The following is a 24030-nucleotide window of genomic DNA, read 5'->3' as shown; positions in this document are numbered from 1 at the left end:
AACAGCATTAGGGGTTATACAATTCCTTCTGATGTAATAAACGGTGTCATTAAACATGTTATTTTGTATGATCTCTTAGGTTGTTTAAATGGCACTGAGAGCGATCATTTAAAATTACTGGAAAGTTTCAAATATTTACAAAACGTTGGTTGTGCACTGAAAAATAGCTCTGTGTCTCAAGATAATGTGAGGGAAATTTGACAGATAAACCATTTCACGGAATGAGTTAAAGTTTGTTCAGCTACTAAAGCTCTTTAAAATGTCTAAACCTGCAGAGAGTCTAGCTGAGCAAATGGCGAAATTGTTAAAGCGGATAGTTGAACTTCCGATAGGTGGCGAAGGAACGGACACTGATTCAACATACAGCTGCTCTGAAAGTATCAGAAATAACGCTTTGCCAACCGACCTGAAATGCTTTTTACAAATTGCCAGCCTAAGAGCAGATATAGAAGATATTCTAAGGAACCTGAAACAGAGTGTATCAGGCTTGGTTGGTTTTCCCTTTAAATACCCTAATTTTTTTTCTAAATTTAGGCCGACTGATCTGCTTCTATAGACTGTAATTTAATAGCCTACTTATTTCCTCTTTTCTCACGTTGTTAGTTGACCTGATGAACAACATAAACATATCTTTATTTTTCCGAAAAAAAAAAGGAAAAACCAAAAAAAAAAAAAAAAAAAAGAAACTGTGAGACAAAGGTAATGTTTTGCTTTCAGCACTACTACTATCTGTAGTGACAATTAGAAGAATTGTGGAGGGTTACATTGATCATTTTAAAGTGCCCCAGGTCTTAAAAACAATTGTAGACAAAGTTGATTGGATGTAGCTACAAGTACCATTGCCATGGTAACATGGATCCTTCCTAGCAGCGATCAGCTTAGCCTAAAATTTAGGTAGATCATCAGGCATTGTAGCAATAGTCCACTTAACCTACAGTTGCTTTGTGGAACGTGGTCTTGATTAAAATGACTAACCTGAAGTCCGTATGGCAGCTCAACGAATGAAGCTGACACCAGTTTTAACAGTGCACTGCCCTTACGGAGCTGGTCAGGTTCACACATTACTGGTATGATTCATGATAAATGGAAGTTGCCATCATAAATTCCTAATTGTTACCCTGACCTGGTAGATGTTTACATCAGTGGACAGTTAGTCATAGTCTGCAGGCGCCCGTGCCATCAGTTTTATGTTCAAGTCAACACGTAGAGTAAATCTGCCCTGTTTTTAACGAAAGTTTTTTCGCATCTGTGCGAGTGACGCACCAAAATTGACTGATTTTATCAGTTTGCTTTTTATTCTAGAATTTAGCATTCAACACAAAGGAGAGCATTGTAATACTCCTGAAGAGATCAGCTCTGTGATACACCCACAAAGGTCAGCATTGTGACACTCCTACAAAGGTCAGCTATGTAATACTCCTACAGAGGTCAGCCTTGTCATACTCCCACAAAGGTCAGCGCTGTAATACTCCTACAAAGATCAACACTGTAACACTCCAACAAATATCAGCGTTGTAGTACATATATAAGAAGATGGAATTATCGCCCTCAAAATCTTTGGAGATTTGTTGTCTTTGTTATGATTTGAATATTTTACTTTTTTTTTTCAGACTGTATCAGAGGTCTTTGAAGAACTGCCTCTGACTGGTCAACTGTTGGGACGTTTGTGTGGAATGCCGCAGTTGCTGAAAGAAAAATCCATATACAAGTCCTTAATGGAATGTATCCTGACATTTTACACAGGGAGAGTGCCAAATACACCATTGGAAGCGAAGGCCAAGTCATGGGCAATTGTGAGGAAAATTTTCAGACATTCATTATAGTTTGTCATCATATAATAGTGCTATGTGTTACTGAAAGTGTTCAGAATTTACGCAGATGTGTTTGACATCCATAATACATGGCCTGTGTAATTTGTTTTTTCCAGTCCCAACTGCGAAGTACGACAAATGTGTCCTCTGGTGGAAGGGATGGAACTCCACTGGCATTGATGGGAGGAGACCAAGAACACCTCTACCATTGTTATCTTCTCAAGGCCTGTAATCTCATTCACAAGAAGTTTTGTGTACACAAATAATATACAGGTTTATTGGTTTATTAATGCCTGACTTATTGAAAGGAGAACTTCATAAAAGAATTGTTCTTCAATTTGCTTAAAGTTTACTACAGAATCATTACAGAAAAATTCCTACATATGTCTCAATGCTGTGTAATCATTGTTCACAAAGTAATGTTGTTTTCTTTAGGTTCAGAATAAGGATAAATGCATCAAAACATTGCTGAGACCGGCCCCGATAGGTCAGTAGGTTGAGCGTCCGCTTCGGGGGCTGTAAATCTAGGGTCAAGCCCATTTCGAGACTTAATCTGTTAGAAAAGAGTATAATTTTTATTTACTCATTTGTCCGATTGAAGTTAAGGCCGTAGTCAATATTTCACTTACGCAATGGAGGCCAGCATTATGGTCCTGAAAATATAAATACATGTAAAATACACAATGAAGTATGGGATTAAAATCTGTTTTTGCATTTGACGTGTGCGTATTTCTTTGCAGTGTTTTTTTTTAATTTGAATTGTCATGTTTTTTTCTTTTTCAGATGTCTCGAGACTTGTCAACTTGTTTAAGAACTGAAACACAAAGACTTTGCAGAGGATCAGATAGGCATCATTCTACCATAACTTGCTTACCTGAATATGTTTTGAAGAATACAGACTTCTTTATGTACTTGCTTCATTACCCTGAGATGACTGAGTTAGCTGAAGCCCTACTTGAGCGAATAGCCCTGCACCCAGGGTCTGACAATGCCATATCTCTTTTCGTCAGCCTAACAGAGCACCAGAAAAAGAGCAGAGAGTGTAAGTGATACCCTACAGGCATTCAGTTTTAATGATGAACAATTGTGTCTGTCCTGATTGGCTCACATTGTAGATTTCTGGTTAAAGCTGTTGTCACGGTTATAATTCAGTACATACATGGTCTATGCACATTCCAGAACAACATTAGAAAATCAACAATATGAAAAAGTTTCATAAAAAGTAATTTAGACAAGACGAATGATGGAGAAAATTGAGAGGCTGATCGTTTAAAGTGAACTTTAGAAATTCCTAAAGGAAAGAGGCGTCGTTTGTGTTCCTGGAACAGGGTGACAATGTGACCGGTGAATTAATGTCAACAAAGGTTGCCTAACATTTGTCTTATGTCTCATGACACAGTAGGACTATTTTTACCTTTGACGACAAAAGATTTCCTACTTGAAATTCCCCCATTGGTTTCTGCATGATATTTTCCCTCAGATTTGGATTAGTCTCAGATTTGGCCTTAGTACATGTACATATATGTCAGTACTCTGCTTTAGGCTGTTATGGCCTGTCTGAAGTTGTTCTTCAGTCATTTCTTCCATGCAATATTTGGGTTCCTGATTGACACCTTAGCTAAAATTTATCTGTGGGGTACCTTGGCATCGAAACTTTGTAATCTTTGGATTGTTATTTTGCACTGCCTACCTGTAAAAATTTATCTGCTAGTTCATTATTTGTTTTTTGGTTTTGATCAATAGTTCCAAACAATATGAGCTGAAGAATCTGCAATTTTCCCTGTCCAAAGTGGAAAATGATCCCACACCTTGTGGACCTGGTCATTATGATGTGTGCGCCTATATGTATGTCCCTGGTTTTCTCCCACCATAATGCTGGCTGCTGTCGTATAAGCGAAATATTCTGGACTATGGCATAAAACACCAATAAGATAAATAAATATATGTGTTTCCAGGATCCATGCCCATGTTACTGGTTGCCATGTCATTAATATCTCAGAATTCCTGCTAAATGTAACGGTATAAACATGTATTCAGTTGTAGAACAAATTTGTTATACAATGGCAAGATTGTTAGCTTTAACAAATGTATCATGACACACAAGTTTGTTTTTGTTTTGCAGCCACCAGGCCAGTTTTGTCGTACAGATTTCTGACCCTACTATGGCTACATTACTTTCCAAGTTTGGAAGATGAGGTTTTGTTTACAGTGAGATCGGTGCTGCTTCAGGATTACTGGACACCTGATGTCAAGAAAAGACTGAAAAGTTGGCATTTGGTAAAGTATCGAGTTATATTTCCTTATCTGCACTTCAGTAAGGTATCAGCACCTCTCTGACTTTAAAGATGACTTTCAGTAGAACAGAATGATGCGCGGAATTGTATTTTACTGCACACTGTATGCAAATAAGTGGAGAATTTTTTGTGGCCTGACAGTGAAATTTCTGTTTAAATTACTCCCATTTCCAAAGACTTTGGATTATCAGAGTAGCATTCAGTTATGAAGATTGTCATCTGCGTTTCCCTTACTAACTTACATTACAAAGCTGACCCAACGGTTTCCCATGAAACCCAACGTTTTCCCATGTTTTCCCATTCATGTACATGTAAGTTGCACATTCTGCTTGATTTGAGTTCTCTTGATCTTAAAACAATTTTTTTCACGTTTGTTTGAAAGGTAGGATATCCCACTGGAATAATTTTAAGTTACAGAACCAAAAGTTATATTTCATAGCATTTCATATTTGCTTGTTAAAATGCTCTTTTTTGGGGGTGAAATTTTAGGTCATTTGCTCATGCCTGTTTGAGTGAAATTAAGAACTAAGCAAATGAAATGGCTGAGGTATTTCCTGAACCATCCCTATTTTTTACCCACCCCCACCCCCTACTCCCCACCCCCTACTCCCCACCCCCACCCCCCACCCCCTACTCCCCACCCCCCACCCCCAACCCCGTAAATCCCTGAACTGCATTTCTCAAGCCAATAAACCTGTATATGTATGTCACAAACATAGGTTTAGCCGGAAGGGTGTCTCAGTGTCTTCGAGACAGCCTGTTCTGACAAAATTAGCAGAGGAAAGATATGGAAAATGGGCGACAATTGCCTGTGAAATGGCCTGAATTTAAATTCTGGCTAAATCGATGGTCATGAACTTGGCTTGTGTTGCAGCCTAGGGCCTGTGCTGAACATGCCAGCCTTTACCAGGCTGTGGGCCACATGCTTGGGGAGCTCCTCCTGCACACCAATGGAGACTGGAGGGTTGTAGAGTTCATTGGGAGTTTCCACACCGTTGTGAGGGAGGCTGAGGCTATGTGTCACACGCAGGTAATATTAGAACCTGTACTTTTCTGTGTGGTTTTACTCTGTACTTTTACTACACACAGAGAAATCCTTGCTGTGTACCCTCCTTTGACTCCGCTCGAAGCACATGGTTGCGAGGCTGTTTACAGCATGAAGAATGGGACCAAAATATTGGTTGTCTGTACCTTATATGAAGGTGTATTGGAAGTGGAGTAGCAATGTGATGACAACACACCAATTTTAGACCAGTGACATCTAGTGAATTGTAACTAACCTCACTGCATTTTTGACTTAATTCTTAAGCCCTGGCATTAGGGGATATATAAGTTGCAAATTTTACTATGGCTGGGGGTTTCATGTCTGGTGAAATGTCTTTAACAGGATATTCCATGTTTGAGTGTAATGCTAGACCTGTATTTAACAAACAGATCATGAAGCTTGTCTTCAGTCCATGCAAAGGGCCCTACTTGAAGGCTAGTAACAGGCAGCGGCAAATTTTTGGAGCACAGTGTCCAACACTGATAAAATCAACAAATAAATGATGCGAAGGATTTTATGGTTTTCAGCTCTCCAGGCCACTGACTTCTCTGAGAGGCTGTTATTCACCTGACCTTCAGCATCTTGTCACCTTATTACAAGTCTCACCTTCAGGTAACTTACAGTTGTTACTGGTAAAAGTACGCGCAATCACACCTGTTATTTTTTTTACTACAGTGTGGCTTCATTATAAGATGCCTGAATACAGCGCTCTTGGATATAAAGCTACCCATATCTTGTCCTCCAAAAATCTGTGGTGTGCTCATGACAACAGATAGAACTGCTAATGAGCAGGGACTTTCACCAAGAAATATGCGTAAATAGCGAGACGTCATTTGTGTATTTGTATGACATTCTAGGGCGAGGTAGCTTAGAAAGCGCTCAAGAACCTATCCCCAAACTAGCACGCTATAGGGAAACTACACTGTATATGTGATGGGTTTACCAGCTGGGGATTTGAACAAGCAGCCTCTGGATTTTGAGTCCATGCGTCTACCACTAGACTAAAGGGAAATTCCATCCAGCCTGGAGGTAGATAGTACTTATATACATGTGCTATAGACCTATGGAATAACCCTTGTGTCATGGTAGACTGCCTGACCTAATTGTATCACATGAACTAATGTGATGTAAAAGTTTCATCTACATAAACATATATAAACTCAACCTTCTTATTTTGTCCGTTGAAAGCAGAGGTAACTGTAGGTTACCTTCCCATTTGTCAGTCTGTTTTCCTGTTTTTCGTAACACTTCCTGATAATGAATTGAAACTGTCTCAACCGTGATAACAATTCAACCTTTTATGTTGTTTTGTTTCTTTTTCTTACGATAAGTATGTTGGACTTAATGTTGGACTTAAAAACTTGTTTTCCCTGACTTCTTTGTCTTAACTCTGCATCACATAAAATGAATCAAAAAGGGGTGATACATGTGTAACCCGGTAACTATGGTAATTCGTGTATAAGCTTTCTGCTGTTCTGTTCAATTTTAATGCGTTTCTGGCCATTTTTTGTTTGCATTAAACGGAACAGATTTCCACACAAGGTTTCTTTATATGTTTCATGTGCTGATCTTAAACCATTGCACTGCCATTTAAAATTTATTTCTGCAATGTTGTTCTGTTTAGTGTCTATATTTCCTACACTTATTATAATTTTCATATGGCACATGTCCTTACCATGACCATTTAAAGTTCAGCTTGACATTGTTTTCAACAAAATTATAGCAATTGAATACCACACATAAAGATAATGGAAACATATTTGAGCACATTACTCTTTGTAGGCTTGTTACATGTTGCTTATCTCCAGTCGTACGTGAGACGGTCTGCCAACCATCTATGGATGGTCATGAGTTCCTGGTTTTCCTCCCAAGATAATGCTGGCCTCTGTCGTATAAGTGAAATATTCTCGAGTATTTATTTATTTGATTGGTGTTTTATGCTGTACTCAAGAATATTTCACTTACACTACGGTGGCCAGCATTATGGCAAGAGAAAACTGGGCAGAGCCCTGGGTAAACTCATGACCATCCACATGTTGCTTTCTCGAGTATCAGATACATGTGATTTTTTTTTAACCTAATCCATATTCTTTCATTACATTATGTGAGCTGGAGGAGTGAAAAATTATTAGTTGACATGTTGACAGATTCTGGTATGGTTACCTTTACAGACCTAACACAAGCTGGGATTTTCACCCAGATACAGTCCATAGGCAGGTGTGTTAGCACAGTTTCTCACAAGCAGTATAGTGAGCAGAACTGTGAACTGTGGCAGTGTCTAGTTCAGTTCCCTGCCTGGTATCAGGCCTGTCTCCACCACTGCCTGGCAGCCAGCTCTCAGGTGAGTCAGTGCTCCGGTTGAGTTCTCTGCCTGGCATCTGGCTTGTTTCCACCAGTGCCTCATAGCCCACTCAGTTGAGTCAGTACTCTGGTTTAGTTCCCTGTCTGACACCTGGTCTGTCTCTACCACTGCCTGGCAGTCAGCTCAGGTGATTCAGTACTCTGGTTGTACTGAATTCTCTGCATGGCATCTCTGCATTCTCTGCATGGCATCTGGTCTGTCTGCACCACTTTCTAGCAGCCAGCTCTCAGGTGAGTCAGTACTCTGGTTCAGTTCTCTGTCTGGCACATGACCTGTCTCCACCACTGCCTGGCAGGCAGCTCTCAGGTGAGTCAGTACTCTGGTTCAGTTCTCTGCATGGCATCTGGTTTGTCTGCACCACTTCCTAGCAACCAGCTCAGCCGATTCAGTACTCTGGTTCAGTTCTCTGCATGGCATCTGGTCTGTCTGCAACACTTTCTAGCAGCCAGCTCTCAGGTGAGTCAGTACTCTGGTTCAGTTCTCTGTCTGGCACATGACCTGTCTCCACCACTGCCTGGCAGGCAGCTCTCAGGTGAGTTAGTACTCTGGTTCAGTTTCCTGTCTGGCACAAAACCTGTCTCCACCACTACCTGGCACCCAGCTCTTAGGTCAGTAAGTACTCAGGTTTAGTCCCTGTCGGGCACCTAGCTTGTCTCCACCACTGCCTGGTTGTCAGCTTTCAGGGGAATCAGTACTCTGGTTCAGTCCCCTGTCTGGCATCTGGCCTGTCTCCACCACTACCTGGCAGTCAGCTCTCAGTGGAGTCAGTACTCTGGTTCAGTCCCCTGTCTGGTGTCTGGCCTGTCTCCACCACTACCTGGCAGTCAGCTTTCAGGTGAGTCAGTACTCTGGTTCAGTTCCCTGTCTGGCACCAGGCCTGTCTCCACCACTACCTGGCAGTCAGCTTTCAGGTGATCCAGTATTCTGGTTCAGTTCCCTGTCTGGTACCTAGCGTGTCTCCACCACTGCCTGGCAGCCAGCTCTTAGGTCAGTAAGTACTCAGGTTTAGTCCCTGTTGGGCACCTGGCCTGTCTCCCCCACTGCCTGGCAGTCAGCTTTTAGGTGATCCAGTACTCTGGTTCATTCCCCTGTCTGGCACATGGCCTGTCTCCATTACTGGCTGGCAGCCAGCTCTCAGGTGAGTCAGTACTCTGGTTCAGTCCCCTGTCTGGCTTCTGGCCTGTCTCCACCACTACCTGGCAGCCAGCTCTCAGGTGAGTCAGTACTCAGGTTCAGTCCTCTGTCTGGCATGTGGCCTGTCTCTACCACTGTCTGACAGCCAGCTTTCAGGTGATCCAGTACTCTGGTTCAATCCCCTGTCCGGCGCCAGGCCTGTCTCCCCACTACCAGGAAGCCAGCTCTCAGGTGAGCCAGTACTCTGGTTCAGCCCCCTGTCTGGTACCTAGCGTGTCTCCACCACTGCCTGGCAGCCAGCTCAGGTGAGTCAGTACTCTGGTCCATGGCATGGCATACGGCCTGTCTCTACCACTGACAGCCAGCTCTCAAATGAGCCAATACCCTGTTAGTAATACTGTCACAGCTGGTACTCTGTAGACTTCGGTGTAGCATTATTGTTAGCACACAGGCTAACATCGTGTTATATAATGTATTACATTAACATATATTGTGTTTGTGCGGAAATGGAACATACGCATACAGCTGTCTAAATGTACCCTGAAACCTGCACTTGATCATTGCAAGATGTATATTACATATGCTGAATACATTTACATTTTTTGATTCCATTCTCCTGATCCATGATTTAGTGACGCCTTGGTGACAAAGTTAAGATTCTCACACAGTTTAACTACCTTCCATTGAAGACCACTTATATCCCACCAATATGGTGTGTATATCTGTTTGTCACATGTGGGAAAGTTTGTCCCTAACTTGCCAAAGGTTGGTGGTTTTGCAGTCATAAATGACCTGATTTTTCACCATTAAGTTGCACATTTTACCTGATTCTGCAAGTTCAACTGATCTTTAGAGGTTTCTTGCATACGGCAGGTATGATGATACCCAACTGCAAAAAAGAAAAAAAAAAAAAAAGAAAAGAAAACACGATAGGTGAATGTCAGCACCAAAAGTAATATTTTATGGCACTTTTTTTGCCTCTAAAACTGAACTTTTGTGCACAAAATTTTAGGTGATTCACTACATTTAGATGGCTTTGCTTTTATACCTTTTTCATCTGTCATGCTTGTGTTATTACAGCAGCTGGATTCGTGTGTGACACTCATTCTGTGGTACAAATTGCCATTGAGAGTGAACAGGTGTCCTGACATTAAGGTAAGGAAATGATTACTGACAGACACATTGATCGCTATGTCCCTCCATATTGAAAATAAATAAGCAAATTTTTTAAGTGTTATGTTGATTTGACTCTTGACAAACAACCATAGTCTTGCAGTTACCAGGGCCTGGTTTCACAAAAATTTTAAGTCTAGTAAGTCCTTAATATTTTTCTTGTGTCCAACAAGGCATGTTTCTTGATAAAACATTACATCAGAGACTCTACAAGTTTTGTGTTAAGTAAAACACTTTTGCTTAGGTAAAAAGAAAAAAGTCTTCATGAAGCCAAGCAGACCCAGGTTAATGGCTTGCCTTGTACGCGTTTACTGAGACTTGTATGAAGCGTCTTGTGCCGGCATATTATGGTGCTTCGCTTATTAAAGCGGCAAGTATCACTGAGACAGGATTAGGACCATGCATCCACTTCCAAGCAAAGTTAAAGATATTTTAATTATGAAACACCAACCAACAATGCGCTCATTTTCATTCTTTTAATTTCAGACAAATTTGATGGAGACGATATTTATGCTACAAGGTCTCATGAGTAAAAGCAGTTTGAAGGTTCAGGATATGGAGTACGCAGTTTCAACCTATCAGAACTCCCATGGCTGCCATGTCATCTCTCCACTGATTGGTCAGATACTGATGGTGTTTCTTGTTCTTTCTAAGAGTGGAATGTCCATTGGTCAGTTCATTTTAAACAAGGTAAAAGATTTATTGCTGTTTGTAGAAATGGCTATTAATTTGTCTGTCCCAGATGAAATGGAAAAATGACTTTCTGTACTGAAAATTGTTGCCATAGAAACTGTTGCTGTATTATTGCATCATTATTTTGGGTACATGAATGCTTACTACTTGTCACAACAGTTGGGTGAGTTGAGTTTGATCTTATTCTCCCCAAACCTGCGGATGGTTGCAAGTTTCCCTCAGGCTCAGCCTTGTTACCTCCCATCATAATGCTGTCCATTGTTGTGTAAGTGACATATTCTTGAGTACGGCGTAAAAGACCACTCATATAAATAAATAAATGGCTGGTGATAGTTTTAGAACTTGTGGATTGTAAACTATCTTCAGTGTTATGTGCATCAAAAGTTTCCATAAGTACTGTAATTCTTCAGCCTTTTCACCTGTTTGCAAGGTGTTTATTCAAGCGTATTAAGACTTTATTCTGAGTAGATTATAGGTTTTGTGAAGCATTGAAATTGGCCACTCCAATCAGTTGTTTTGTCTCCAAAATCCAATTATAAATGTGGATAAATTGCACTGAATCTTGCTCTTTCATACGCAAAAAGTTAAGAGGTATTTGAGTAAATATCTTTCCTGTCAGCTCAGCGTATTACAATTAACATTTTGAGATTTTAAAATCCTGCAGTGTTACCCACAAAGTATAAATGCTTCATCTTACAGTATATATATATGTGTGTAGACATTTGTTTTATGGATTCTCTTCAGGCAAGCCTGACAGATGATGTTAAAGTACAGCTTCAGTTCATCCTCCACACGATTGACATACTGGGAGGAGCTACCGCACTAGGTCAGCTGATCCCTCCAGACCGTGGTCGTGAGCTCCACACTCTGATTGCATCCCTCACAAGCCAGGCTGGCTTTCCACAGGTCAAACTGGATGCACATCCAAATGCTGGACAGGACTTGAGTGCCAGTGCTGACATTGGTCCTGGATATTCACTCACAGAGAAAATAGCAGATGTATTGAACAGTCTTTCTACCACTTAGCTTCGTATCATATATACAGGGTTCACATAGGACTTTGACGTTCTTGAAACTGAAAATATAAATTCCAGGCCATGGAAAACCTTGAAAGTTATACAGGTCCTTAAAAAGTGAAGAAGTGTTTTCATGTAGTTCAAAATTGATCGCAATATCTACATTCTGAAACATGTGTAATATTCTAACCTGTTTGGAAATCTGCCATTCATTAGTAACTTTGTCTCCTTCAAGGAAATTGGTGTATTTGTTTAGTTTCAGAAATTAAAAAAATTAAAACTTTAAATTAAATTATCAAAGATCCTGGTTTATGACAGAAGTGTTAGCCTTTTTGACTGTTTGTACATGTAGGGTTCGAAAAGTCCTTGAATGTTCAGTTAATTAGTCTGAAAAGTCCATGAATGTCATTGAATTTGGGTTGGGGAAAATGGTTCAAACCCTGTACATACCCAGGCTACATACATCATGGAAGCCAGTATTGACAATTTATTAAAGGTGAATGCCTTTCTTTAATGGAAGATTTTTGGGTGGACTTGCTTGTGGTAAGCAAATTTGTACTGGTACTTGTTTTATGTTGGAAATTGTACATTTTCCACATTAACTTGTACAGATCCTTTTGTAATACACATCCATATGAGTGTATGCATAAATTATGCAAATTTATTTATTTGTTCCAGCACAGGCTGGCTTCCTCCCCGGCCGTATGTGGGAAGGTCTGCCAGCAACCTAGTGGTCGTGAAATTTCACAGGGCTCTGCCCGGTTTCCTCCCACCATAATGCTGGTCGCCGTCGTATAAGTGAAATATTCCTGAGTATGGCGTAAAACACCAAGCAAATAAATATGTAAATAAATATTTATGTGTTTATTTGATTGGTGTTCTATGCGGTACCCAAGAATATTTCATGCAGTGGCGACCAGCATTGCGGTGAAAGGAAACTGGACAGAGCCCTTGAAAAATCCACGACCATCTGCAGGTTGCCGACAGACATTTCCACATACGGTTAGACAGGACACCAGCATGAGCTGGACTAGAACTGGCTGCGACAGCATTGGTGAGAGGCTCCTGGTTTATTGCGCCGTGCTGGCATGCTTAGTACCTCGGTCACAGAGGCCTCTACAGTGTGTGAAAAATAACACAATAAAACACATAAACTCACAGAAAAAACAAGCTTTATTCTTCATTACAACACATGTAATTGACGAATTAAATCTCTGGACAGTTTTTGGACATCTAAATCTTGATATGAAAACACCTGATCTAATTACCCCCTATATCATAACAATAATTAAGAGACGTACTTTTGTGAAGAGTTTTTTGTATTCCTTGCTAAGGCACTGAAAAATTTAAGAGCGGATTTATTTATTTCAAAATGTGATGATGTACAGAAAAAGTTCCTGTCTAATTCTTAACCACATCTTTCATGCTTGTTACAGCTGTAATAGGTGCGGATTTTGCCGCTCAAAGGTGAACAAGCCCCAGGATCCCAAAGCCATCTTGGACTTATGTAGTTTTAAATGTTAAATTTGGTATGTTCCTTTCCGTTATTTTAGCTAACATTTGTTGTACAATAACTTACCCAAAATTTATGTTGTTGCGCAGTATTTTGACCTGGTTACATCAGAAATAACAGTTTTAAAATGATTTGAAATTTTGACTAAGCCTAAGATCCGGTGTTTTGTGATCCCGGGGCTAGATGTTTTGTTCATGCGCAGTTTTAGCTACCAAAATAATTTTACACTGAGTAATAGATTTATGGTGTGACAACCAGAAACTCAGCGCAGCCTTTATGACCGGAGGACCTATTGGAACAAGTCTGTGGGATTACATAACACAGATTACCTATGACATCTCACCTGGTCAGGTGGCGGGTTGTACCCATCAAGAACATCCTACTCACCATCCACTATTTGAACAGTGACACCATACATCACAGAAATGAACACTGTGATGTTGAAATCCCCAGACGATGTAATTGCTAAATTTCCAATTCTTTGAATTTTTGAGGGATGCCACTGATGTAATGTGAAATCCCACTTTTCATCATGCTGTTCATGATTATAGATTTAACACGACCGAGAATCTATCAGCAAATATGGTTCTAAAGCGTGATTTGGCCTTACACAAACTTTATGCCACCTTTGATGTGCGACGTACCCCTGGGCAAGAATGTGGCTGACAGACCTACATAAACCATATGGTAAGGGAGAAGAGACAATGGGTAGTGTGTGCATATGAGCGGGTAGTGTGTCCATGTCAAACATTAGCTACATGTAACTAGTTTATTACTTTCTGTTTATACAAGATAGACATTAATTTGTTTATTTGACCGGTGTTACACATCGTATTCAAGAATGTTTCACTTACAAGATGATGGCCAGAATTATGGTGGGGGGGAAACCGGGCTCTGGGGGAACCCACGACCGTCAGCAAGATAGACATTAGTTGTTTGACGTTGGAGTAATCTATTTGAAACTGGCTATGACACCTCGCTTTATAATATAAAAGAGAGCACTTAACATATATGGGACAGTATCAAAGGATTAGTCAATACAAAGGTAACAAGTATTGCTAATGTGTATTTTGACCATCATTTGGCCTGACAAACATTCTTTGGCGCTACATGTTGCTCCTGGATGAATTCTGACCCTGAACCCTTTATGGCCTACATACACGTGCATTTACCATGCCAAAATCCAAGTGATGTTTGAGCCAGTGTTGGAAGGAAAGTCCTACTCAGTATATATCATGGTACTAAGGAACAGCTGACAGCCAGTTTACCCCTTACAGCGCACGTGCCCCTCTCTACACTCACTCTATAACACTTCCACCACTAGACAAGCTTGACCTTTGGAGCCTGAGAGACACACACGGAAGCTTGTTAAGGCATTAATAGTCTCATCCAGGTGTCTTCGCATGGAACTTATAACTTCGCCAGAACGTACATTGTCAAGCAATGTTTTGACCTTGTTACATGTGAAATAACAATTTAAAGTCATGTGACATTTTCACTTGTAGTCAAAGATGGTCTCGTGATCCTCAGGCCAGGCCGACAGACTTCATACTGAAGGCACTGTGCAATGAGAAGAAGTATGTTACAGCTACAAGCCTGCATCACGGATGTCATTACTTAAGTAAATGTGAGCTATATTTAACCCTTGATATCAGTATAGCTTAACAAGTGTCCCCTTCTCTCTATCCTGAAAATAAGACAAATTTTAACCCAATTATTAATCTGGTTGTACATATGAAGTTCAGCAGAGGCTGGAACAATCTAAGCAAATAATTGAATGTAGCCAGTACACTCTTTCAGTAGCAGGGTAAATAACAATTTTACACCAAATGTACACATCTGAAGAAAAACAAATACATCAGGAAATTTACACATGGACACATTAAAACATGAGTGACCATTATTTGATGATACACCTATATCCAAACATGTATAATCTATTCCATCCAATCGATGATACACAGATATCCAAATGTATAATCTATTCCATCCAATTTGATGATGCACAGATATCCAAACATGTATAATCTATTCCGTCCAATTGATGATACAGAGATATCCAAATGTATAATGTATTCCATCCAATTTGAAAAAGTACTTATATCCAAATATTATATAATCTATACCATCCAATTTGATAATGCACAGATATTCAAGAAAGTCACATTTTTCACATATGTATGGGTAATTATAATCTGATTTGAAGACTGACTCCTATTGGAAATAAGGTACAATTTGTCTTTTATACAGTTATAATCATTAACAACTTGATATTAACCTGATATACTGATATTCAACAAGTGAAAAAAACCTTAATATCCATCATTACCTATAAGCCACAGCATGCCAACCTCCTAAACACTTTAAACTTACCAACAAACTGTACAGTTACATGATACAAGGTACAAAGACTAACTGATTAAACTGTACAAAAACTGTCATCCCAGAGTAAAACAGAAACAAGACTGGTAAGTTCTGCTTGGGTGTGACTTGGTAAATGTGTGCAAGGTTTTCAGGGCAGTTTTACATGGCTAGTCACTGTAAATAGTAATGGCAATTATTGCTTTGATCTGTTCAATCATGTCCTTCAACAAACTTTATAAAGTGCAAACATAATGAAATCTTGCTAAAATACACACAAACTATGATACTTGTGGGTATAATTCTCTCCTGTGCCTCAAAATGCATGCTAGGGCTGGTTTAATTGGGCCACTCCAGATTCAGTTTCAGACTCTAACTAAAAACAAAAGCAATAAACTTATCTGACCACATTTATAACTGATACTAATGAAAACTGAAAAAAAAAGAAAAAACACAAAAATTTATGTTAAATTCTCGGGTTAAACAAGGTCAAACCTTCACAAAACAACAATGCCTAAGACTCCTGGCTGTCCCCCTGTTGCGTCAAAATCTCCGAAATTACATGATTAGCACTGACACCTAATACTGTATATTATCCTTGAAATCACATACCTAATAAATTTACAGATCTTAATATGTAATTACTACGCTTTGAAGACATGTCTAACTGATATTCAATGTAACAAACTTATGTATGCCCAAATTCAGGTTATTTTCAGCACTGGAGTTCCAGGAAAATCATCTACTCTAATTTCTCAACCTTTCCAATTAAGAAAGGGCAAGAGTGTCAGAAATGCACCTTTTAAATTTGACTTATGGGACAAAATGATATTGTTACTACTTACATGAACAAAATTTTGTTCAATGTCCAAATTTCATAAAGAGGTACCATACAAGGTCTATTCTGATTCCTCAACCTTTTCGCATATGAAAGAGCAACTCTGAGTGCAATTTATGCACGTTTTAAGTTGATTTTAGAGACAAAACTGCATTGGTTGGATAGGCCAATTTCAGGGCTTCACTAAAAGTATACAGTAATTTTATCAGTCTTCACAGAATAATGCGCCCAGAATTTGCTTGAATAAACACCTTACCAACATTGGAAAGGTTGAAGACTTACTGTGCTTATCATCAGTACATGACAGTGAGGGTGCATTGTGCGCGCAATGTTGTACAGGCCCCTTAATAATAACAATCTGGAGATGTCATTATGCAATAATTGATTCAATAATAGCATCACAATTCCCAAACTTCATAAAGAAATGTACATATACTGGCAGTGCGCAAAATTTACATGCAGCTACTAGTAAATTTCAGGGGTAAACATCAGGAAGCGCTCTTCTACACAGTGAATGTACATCTAATATGGGAGCCTACAGCAAATATTGTAAAAGTATAAAAAATTTCTTAATTTGATGAAAACAAAATATGTAGCACACCTTTATGCATAAAAAAATGTCTGCTGAGATCTATAAAAAGTAAACAGAAATGGGATTGACTGGATAGTTATTATAACCACAAGTATAAATTCTGGAGGCCTACCATCTAACTTCATTAAGATCCTTTCCACACTCCAACAAGAGCAGCATTTATTCATCAAAGAAATATATCATTCGGTCTGTTCAATCTGTCCTCTTCCTGCTGTTTGATTCTTGCTGCTTCGATAGCGCCTAGGTTTGGGAGGCCATGAGGAAGGTCCAGCAGCCACTTCTCGTCATCCATGATGCGGTCCGCCTCAGCTACAACACCATTTATTAATTCGTTATTTATTACTTTGTTATTTATTTGACTGTTCTTTAACACCATACTCAAGAATTTGTAACTTATACAATGGCAGTCAGTTTTTGTGGGTGGAAGCCCAGGGTAAATGACTCACCTTTGGCAAGATGTTGGCAAACTCTGCACGTCACTATGTCGTACAGACATTCACACCATGCTGGTGAAAGACAAGTGGTTTTCAACGAACACTGGATTGCACAGATGACCCCAGGAGTGTTGTTAACCACTTTGCACCAATAAAGCCCCACAAGTTGTGAGAATGGGGCAGTATAAATCTTCAAAATTTTTGACTTCTAAAGCACATTTTTCAGCTGAATTTAAGCATACAATTATTATGAAAATGATGCGAAAATGATTTGTGTCACTAAGGAGGCAAGCTTCATAACACTGTACAAATTATTTCTCTTCACCCAAAAGTTCTCGCAGAATATTTCACAACGTTGGTTGCAGAAGAGATGGTAAAGGTTGAAAACTAGTGTAATCCACAAAAAAAGCAAATAACAGCTGAAAACCCATTGCCAAAAGAATACAGATAATTCCACTATGCTGATCAATAAGATCTGCAAAATGTTCCTGATATCAATGAATTAAAGATGCAAAACAGCCAAAACGATGCTACAAGCACCAGTAGCTTCTGACTCAGGGGAGATCACTCAGTCCTGACTACAAATGACTGACTGTGTTTTTATGCCATATAGTCTGCCTGTGATATGGATTTAATGATGTTTTATGCACTATTCGAAATTTTACACTTACACAATGGTAGTAAGTTTCACAGAAGAAGACTGGAATGCCCAAGATAAACCACTGACCTGTGGCAAGTAACGGCGGAACTTTTACATGTGTGACTTATTTATTTATTTGATTGGTGTTTTACACTGTACTCGAGCATATTTTACTTATATGACGGTGGCCAGCATTGCGGTGGGGGGAAATCGGGCAGAGCCCGGAGGAAACCTGTTGGCAGGCCTTCCCATGTACAGCCAGAGAGGAAGCCAGCATGAGCCTGACTTGAACTCCCAGCGACCGCTTTGCTAGGAGGTCCCATGTGTGGTGTGTGTAGGCATGCTTAACATATTGGTGGAAGAAAGGAGGTCTCCAGTGAATGTTAAACGGCGAAAGTTTCTCATGAGCCTTCTCACATGTGATAAAACAGACGTCCAGGTCATATTTTTTAAAAAAAAAAAGAAAAAAAGAAAGTCTCCCTCATAGTCACCATGTACCCATCATCAATGAGAGCTGGGGAATTTAGAAAATCTCTCCCAAGTCTAGGATTAAAACTAGCGTCCTTCGTTGTGTCACGTATCTTAAGACTGAACCTTACGACTGAACCATATGGACAATTCTTGTACTTCTACAAGTGCAAAGTCAAACAATGGATCCTAGAGTTAAAGCTAACATATCTTTACATACCTCTCATTCTTTGCATTTTGGATCCATAGGCCAGATCATACTGATATCCCAATATAAATGTTAAGGGAAGCAGAGGTGCAAGTAGGCCTTTGTTCCTCTTTGCCCTGAAAATACATGGAAATTCTCAAACACAGGCATTTTTGATAATGAGCGAGCCAAATTTCTGTTTTTCTACTTAACATAAAAATATGCATTTCTTTAACTACTCAGTTTCTTTTTTTTTGTTGTGAGACATCAGCCGTTTTCTCTACTTCACAAACCTAACACTAGACCTGCTTTTGCTTAATCTATCTTTCGCGGCAGGAACAAGAAGAAAAATGCCACGTCACTGGTCAGGCAAAATTGTGGAGGCTGGTGTTTCATTATCAAAGGGCACTTTTGAGTCTGAACTCTTTTGTCGCTACAGGTGGAAATAGTCCATCTATATTATGTGACTTGTGAAAAAATGTTAGGCACCTTTTGTTGACCCAGCAAACACCAGGCCAGAGGGCTCGCACACCATTACATTGTTGTCAAACAGTCCTTTCCCGCATCATCATTTGAACACCATATTAAAATAAGAGAAAGTTGAAATATGAATTCAGGTTCACCAAATAGACAACTGAAAATTTCGCGAAAAAATAATTTTAGGCATTTTTTCAGATTTTTTTTAAGAGTGCTCTGTGTAAGAGCATTCAAATATACTGAATTCCAAAAGAAACGCAAATTTTTCCCATGTCAAATTTGGAAGAACATTCTGAGTAATCAAAAGTGTGTAGATATGTAATGGGTGTTCTTCAATTTTAAAGATGAGTATCTTTCGCAAAGGCAGCAACCTTGGTGTCAGGTGGCACCAATTGTACTGATTTTAATTTTCATATTTCTCGTGAAGTGTTTGCTAGTTGAGTTGAATGCATTTTCTTTTCACGAGATTCTTGGTTTGAGAATGCTTCTTGAGGAGCATAAATCGCAGGACTGTTGCATTTGCATTTTGATGCAACAGTGTTGCATTTGATGCAACAGTGACCATGCCACTTCTGAGTGCTGATTAACGTCAAAGAGCCATCGGCAACAATGCGGCAGGTTGGAACGTCTCACGTGTCGCCAGGCATTATGGTACTCATCAGTCCACCATATACAGACTGCTTGACGGCTACCAGCAGACAAACACCGTTAATGACCATGCTCGGAGCGGACGACCTCGTGTGACATCAAACCGTCAACACCGCTTCACTGTCAATTCCCACCGTGGGAATCAGTTCCTGCAAGCAGCCACTACAGCTCAAAACACAGTTGGAACAACGAACCGACCCATCAGCACCAATAATGTACATTGCCGACTCGAGGGTGCGTTCGACCTTATGTTGGTTCACGTTTGACGCTACGTCACAGACGCGTTAGACTTAACTGGGCAGCAGGCTATCGGAACTAGCACAATGGGCAATGGCAGAATATCGTCTTTTCGGATCAATGTCGTTTTGCATCAACACAGTGGACGGCAAAGTGAAGGTATGGCGATGTAGAGATGAAAGGTTCAGTGATCAATGTGTCTTGGAGAATGACCGTTGGGGAGGGCCTTTCGTCATGATTTGGGGGGGCAATCAGCTGGGGACCTCATGTTTCGCCTGTGATCTTCCAAAACAATGAATGGGGACGTGGTACAGGCGTCATGGCGCAGAGCTACATCAATGAAGTGTTGAGGCCTGTAGTCATTCCATTTTTTATTCGAAGACGCAATCTTGTTCTACAGCAAGATAATGCAAGACCATATACCGCAAGATTAACACTGACTTTTCTGCTGAACAATGGCATCCAGACGATGCATTGGCCAGCATTAGGTCCGGATTTAACTCCTATCGAGCACCTCTAGGATGAAATTGAATTCCGCATTCGCCATTAACTCATGCAGCCAGTTACCTTGCAACAATTGCAACAAAGCATCGTTGACACTTACAATAACATTCCTTGGAGGTTCATCCACAGTCTCTTCAACAGCATGGGTAGAAGGTGTGCTGCTGTTGTTGACCCTAATGGGGGTCACACTCGTTATTGACATTAATTTTTATTCCATCAGAAAAACAATTCCCAAAAGCCCAAAATTAAATAAGTTCTCCCATATTCATTCAATCAGAAGAATAAACACCATATGAGCTATTAAATGAGTTATTGTCTTGTTGTGTAAGAGAAATATGTTTAAATAAAGTCAACTGGCTTTTGCTCATTTACAGTTTATACTATTTCTCCCATTCGCATTTCTCTTGGAATTCAGTATATTTGACCACTATGGTGGGCTTAATGAGCCACACTGACGACATCTAGCAACTCTAATGTCACATCACCGTTTTTTCCTGATGTTCACCAGAAGGAAGGAATTCTTGGGAACATTATTTCATTAGACTTTTACTCATGGATAAAAAGAGTTATTCTAACATTCAGTGTTGTGATTAGAGTTGGAAAAACTTCCTGTGACGTCACAGTTCCTAAACTCCTAAACTGATAGTATGGTCCATAAAGCCCACCCTAGAATTCAAAGTTTCGAATGCCTTAAACTCTTTTTCACAAAAATCTAAAAAAAGACCTGAAAGTATATTTATGCACAGTTTTAAGTGGTCTGTTTGGTGACGCCGACTTCAATTTTTAAAGGTCTTTTCCCTTAAAGATGGCACAATGTTACAGTAAAAACCAAAACATTGTAATATTTTAGATGTTGCGCTACAATCTGTTTTGGATGTACATGTAACAATGACTCAAGGTCATGTATACAAAAGTTATCTCCCTTTGCATACTGAAGCTCTACTGGACCTTTTTGATATCACTGTTAGGAAGACGAACACAACCTATCTCTTTCAACTGGTATGAATTTGTATGTAAGAACTTTTATGTAATTTAAAATCTACTCTCAGTGTGTGTATAGAAATCTTGCATTTCTGGCCACCATACCCTGCTATAGCTATTGGAGCAAACACTGCGTAAAAGGCCCCAAACCACTGAAACATATCCCTGGCTCTTGCCATCTGCATTGCCGCCATTCTCTGCCTCATCTGGTTCTGCATGTGGATTTGTCTGACCAGCTGAAACATGGACATTACATTACTTATTCATTTATTTATATATCTGATTCATTTATAATGCTGTTCTCAATAATTTCTCAATTACCCTAAATGACGTAAAATTTCGCCCACAAAAGAGCATTTTGTGAAGCAAATAAATGTCACAAAATATTATTTTTGGTTCTTAAACTTACAATTTTCCACTAGAATATAATCCCACGTTCCAAGCAAACCTCAACACATGTTTCTAAAATCAACAAAACTCTCAAATTCAGAAAAAAATGGGCAAGTTGGTCATGGATGAAATTTACGCTCAATTAGGCTATATGACAGCAGTTAGTTCTAAGGGTGGAGTGCCTGGAGTAAAACCAAGACCCTGTGAAATGATAGTTGGTTTCTTCATCAATATATGGCTTTTGTTGTACTATATATCAATATAACATAACTGACCACTGCATACCTACCATAATTTCTTGGTTTTTCATCATGAATTGCTGGTTTTTCTTCATGTTTTCATCCATGGCTTTTCCCACAATCGACCCCATCTTGACACACTTTTGTGGTTTTCTTTTTAGCAAGTTAATTTACAGCTGCAACAAAATTCACATACAGTAATTTTTAATCACACATACCCACATATAAACTCACGTAATTACATTTATGTTCTCTTTCTACACCATTAGTAGGATTTCAGTGTGTTGACTTTAATAAGGCCCAGGGAAATGTATATTCTATATACAATTTAGGCAATAAAGACATCAACAAATGAAAACTGCAGTAGTAACAAAACTGGTTTGTCACTTATTGCATATCACTGAATCTTTTTATGGTGTGATCCCCTGATGTAACTTACACATGAAAGTATTAACAGATAACTCTATGCCTTCCATTACATGACAGGGTAGTTATCAAAACTGCTTTTGGAAAACCTATTGTGAGCACACAGTGAGAAATCAATACTTTCTGGCAGTGTGATGTCACAAATCAAGCCAAGGTAATGTTTAGTTCCAGAGCAACACAGCTGCAATGAGTTAGTGAGAGAAACTGCCCCAAATATGTCGGGCTGACAGTAAGGAACATTCACCTTTGTTGACATGTGCATTAAACCTTCCCTAGCATAAATCAAGGTCAACAGTGTGGTCCCTGTAATTAACTAACCTGTTGTGGGACTCGCCGAATGAAAACAGTTCACGCCAATCACATTGATGCATGTGTAAATGTCCCTTACTATTAAACCGACAGATTTGGGGATGTTTCTCTCCATAACTCTCGCAAATACACTGCTTGAAAAAAAGTTTCCCCACTCTGCAAATTGGATAATGCTAGGCTACCTTTCCCACTTTTACAATTTTTACACCAAGTTACAGTGATGTCAGCCTGTGGTAAGTCATAGCGAAGTATCAGAGGTGATATAGATGTAGCTGTCGGAGGTCCAAATCAGTCAAAAAAGTTTGTAACCAAGTTTTCTTCTCAGTTCTGTCCTACCTTGAAATGTAAAAAAAAAAACAGATTTGTAGTACTCTGTGCCGTCGTCACTTCTCGTCAAATTTCATAGCGATGTCATAATGATCTTAATGACTTGGAACTTACTTTCCAAATTGATAAGGAGGTGCTCAGTTAGTAACCTGCATAACGAGCAGATAGGATGACTCATAATACTTCTATTTTAGCCTCCCCTCGTAAGTTTCCTCATTGTTCATGAACATTTCTGCTCTATTGCCGTAGTTGCTGTCTGAATACCAGATTTATGACGAATAAGCATTCTGAGAGGAAACAAACAGACTTAGATGGAAGGCTTACAGCGATTCTTGGGGGAAAAGCAAGTATTTGTAACGCCTCTAGTCCAATATATCAAGTCGTTATAAGATGCACAGTATATATTTAGGCCATACCAGAATTTTGCACTTGACAGACAAGCAGGCTGTGACTCACTAAAATTAACAGGTATATCATACGTCGGTGTGAACAGGCGTAGAAGTTGTAAAAGTATGTGGGACCATGGAGGTATACAGGGCCTAGGAGAGATATGAGTTCTTGGGAGTTCTGCATGAGGGCACTCGCGCATATACTGGAAATTGGGGTTAGAAAACACTCCATTCGTCCAACGCTCATGCGCAAAGACCGTGTATCACCAGGGTTCTAACCCCAACTTCTGGTATATGCGCGAGCGCCCCAGCCCTCTCCCCCTCCCATGTGGAACACCCGAGAACTTGTATCTCTCATAGGCCCTATATAGGCCTACCTGGTTGGACCAAATTAAGCCTTTTGAAAGTGTTTGACGCTTTATGTACAGTGACTAAAGTCTCAATTTAGAGACCTCCATGCTACAGTCTTACATCACTGTCTTTAAGGAAAAAAGAATCTGAAGTGCACCAACATTTCTCAACGTACGGTATCCCATACACCT

The 24030-nt window shown here is 39.7% G+C and overlaps 2 protein-coding genes across 3 annotated transcripts; one reads left to right on the top strand and one right to left on the bottom strand.

The window, feature by feature from the left end:
• Positions 1 to 185: 185 nt before the first annotated feature.
• On the top strand, positions 186 to 12199 carry LOC135471131 (uncharacterized). Of its 2 annotated transcripts, none has more exons than XM_064750214.1 (11): positions 186 to 490; positions 1611 to 1793; positions 1928 to 2035; positions 2595 to 2853; positions 3934 to 4088; positions 4980 to 5135; positions 5678 to 5762; positions 7322 to 7491; positions 9727 to 9801; positions 10306 to 10509; positions 11257 to 12198. In XM_064750214.1, exons 1-11 carry the CDS (start codon positions 260 to 262, stop codon positions 11536 to 11538), a joined length of 1908 nt encoding a protein of 635 aa, XP_064606284.1. In that variant the 5' UTR covers positions 186 to 259; the 3' UTR covers positions 11539 to 12198. The 2 variants fall into 2 exon arrangements, with proteins under 2 accessions (XP_064606284.1, XP_064606285.1); XM_064750215.1 differs by having other exon boundaries at positions 258 to 377; positions 11257 to 12199.
• Positions 12200 to 12688: 489 nt separating this feature from the next.
• On the bottom strand, positions 12689 to 23090 carry LOC135469728 (plasminogen receptor (KT)-like). The gene is made up of 5 exons (XM_064748294.1): positions 22955 to 23090; positions 22088 to 22213; positions 21514 to 21644; positions 18595 to 18698; positions 12689 to 17141 (listed from the first exon to the last, which is right to left on the bottom strand). Exons 2-5 carry the CDS (start codon positions 22166 to 22168, stop codon positions 16999 to 17001), a joined length of 459 nt encoding a protein of 152 aa, XP_064604364.1. The 5' UTR covers positions 22169 to 22213; positions 22955 to 23090; the 3' UTR covers positions 12689 to 16998.
• Between the last annotated feature and the right edge of the window lie 940 nt (positions 23091 to 24030).

The sequence above is a fragment of the Liolophura sinensis genome, chromosome 7 (assembly GCF_032854445.1).
Source record: "Liolophura sinensis isolate JHLJ2023 chromosome 7, CUHK_Ljap_v2, whole genome shotgun sequence".
In the NCBI taxonomy this organism is placed as follows: domain Eukaryota; kingdom Metazoa; phylum Mollusca; class Polyplacophora; order Chitonida; family Chitonidae; genus Liolophura; species Liolophura sinensis.
The sequence above is the reverse complement of the archived record's forward strand: the minus strand, read 5'-3'. Positions and strand labels throughout refer to the sequence as shown.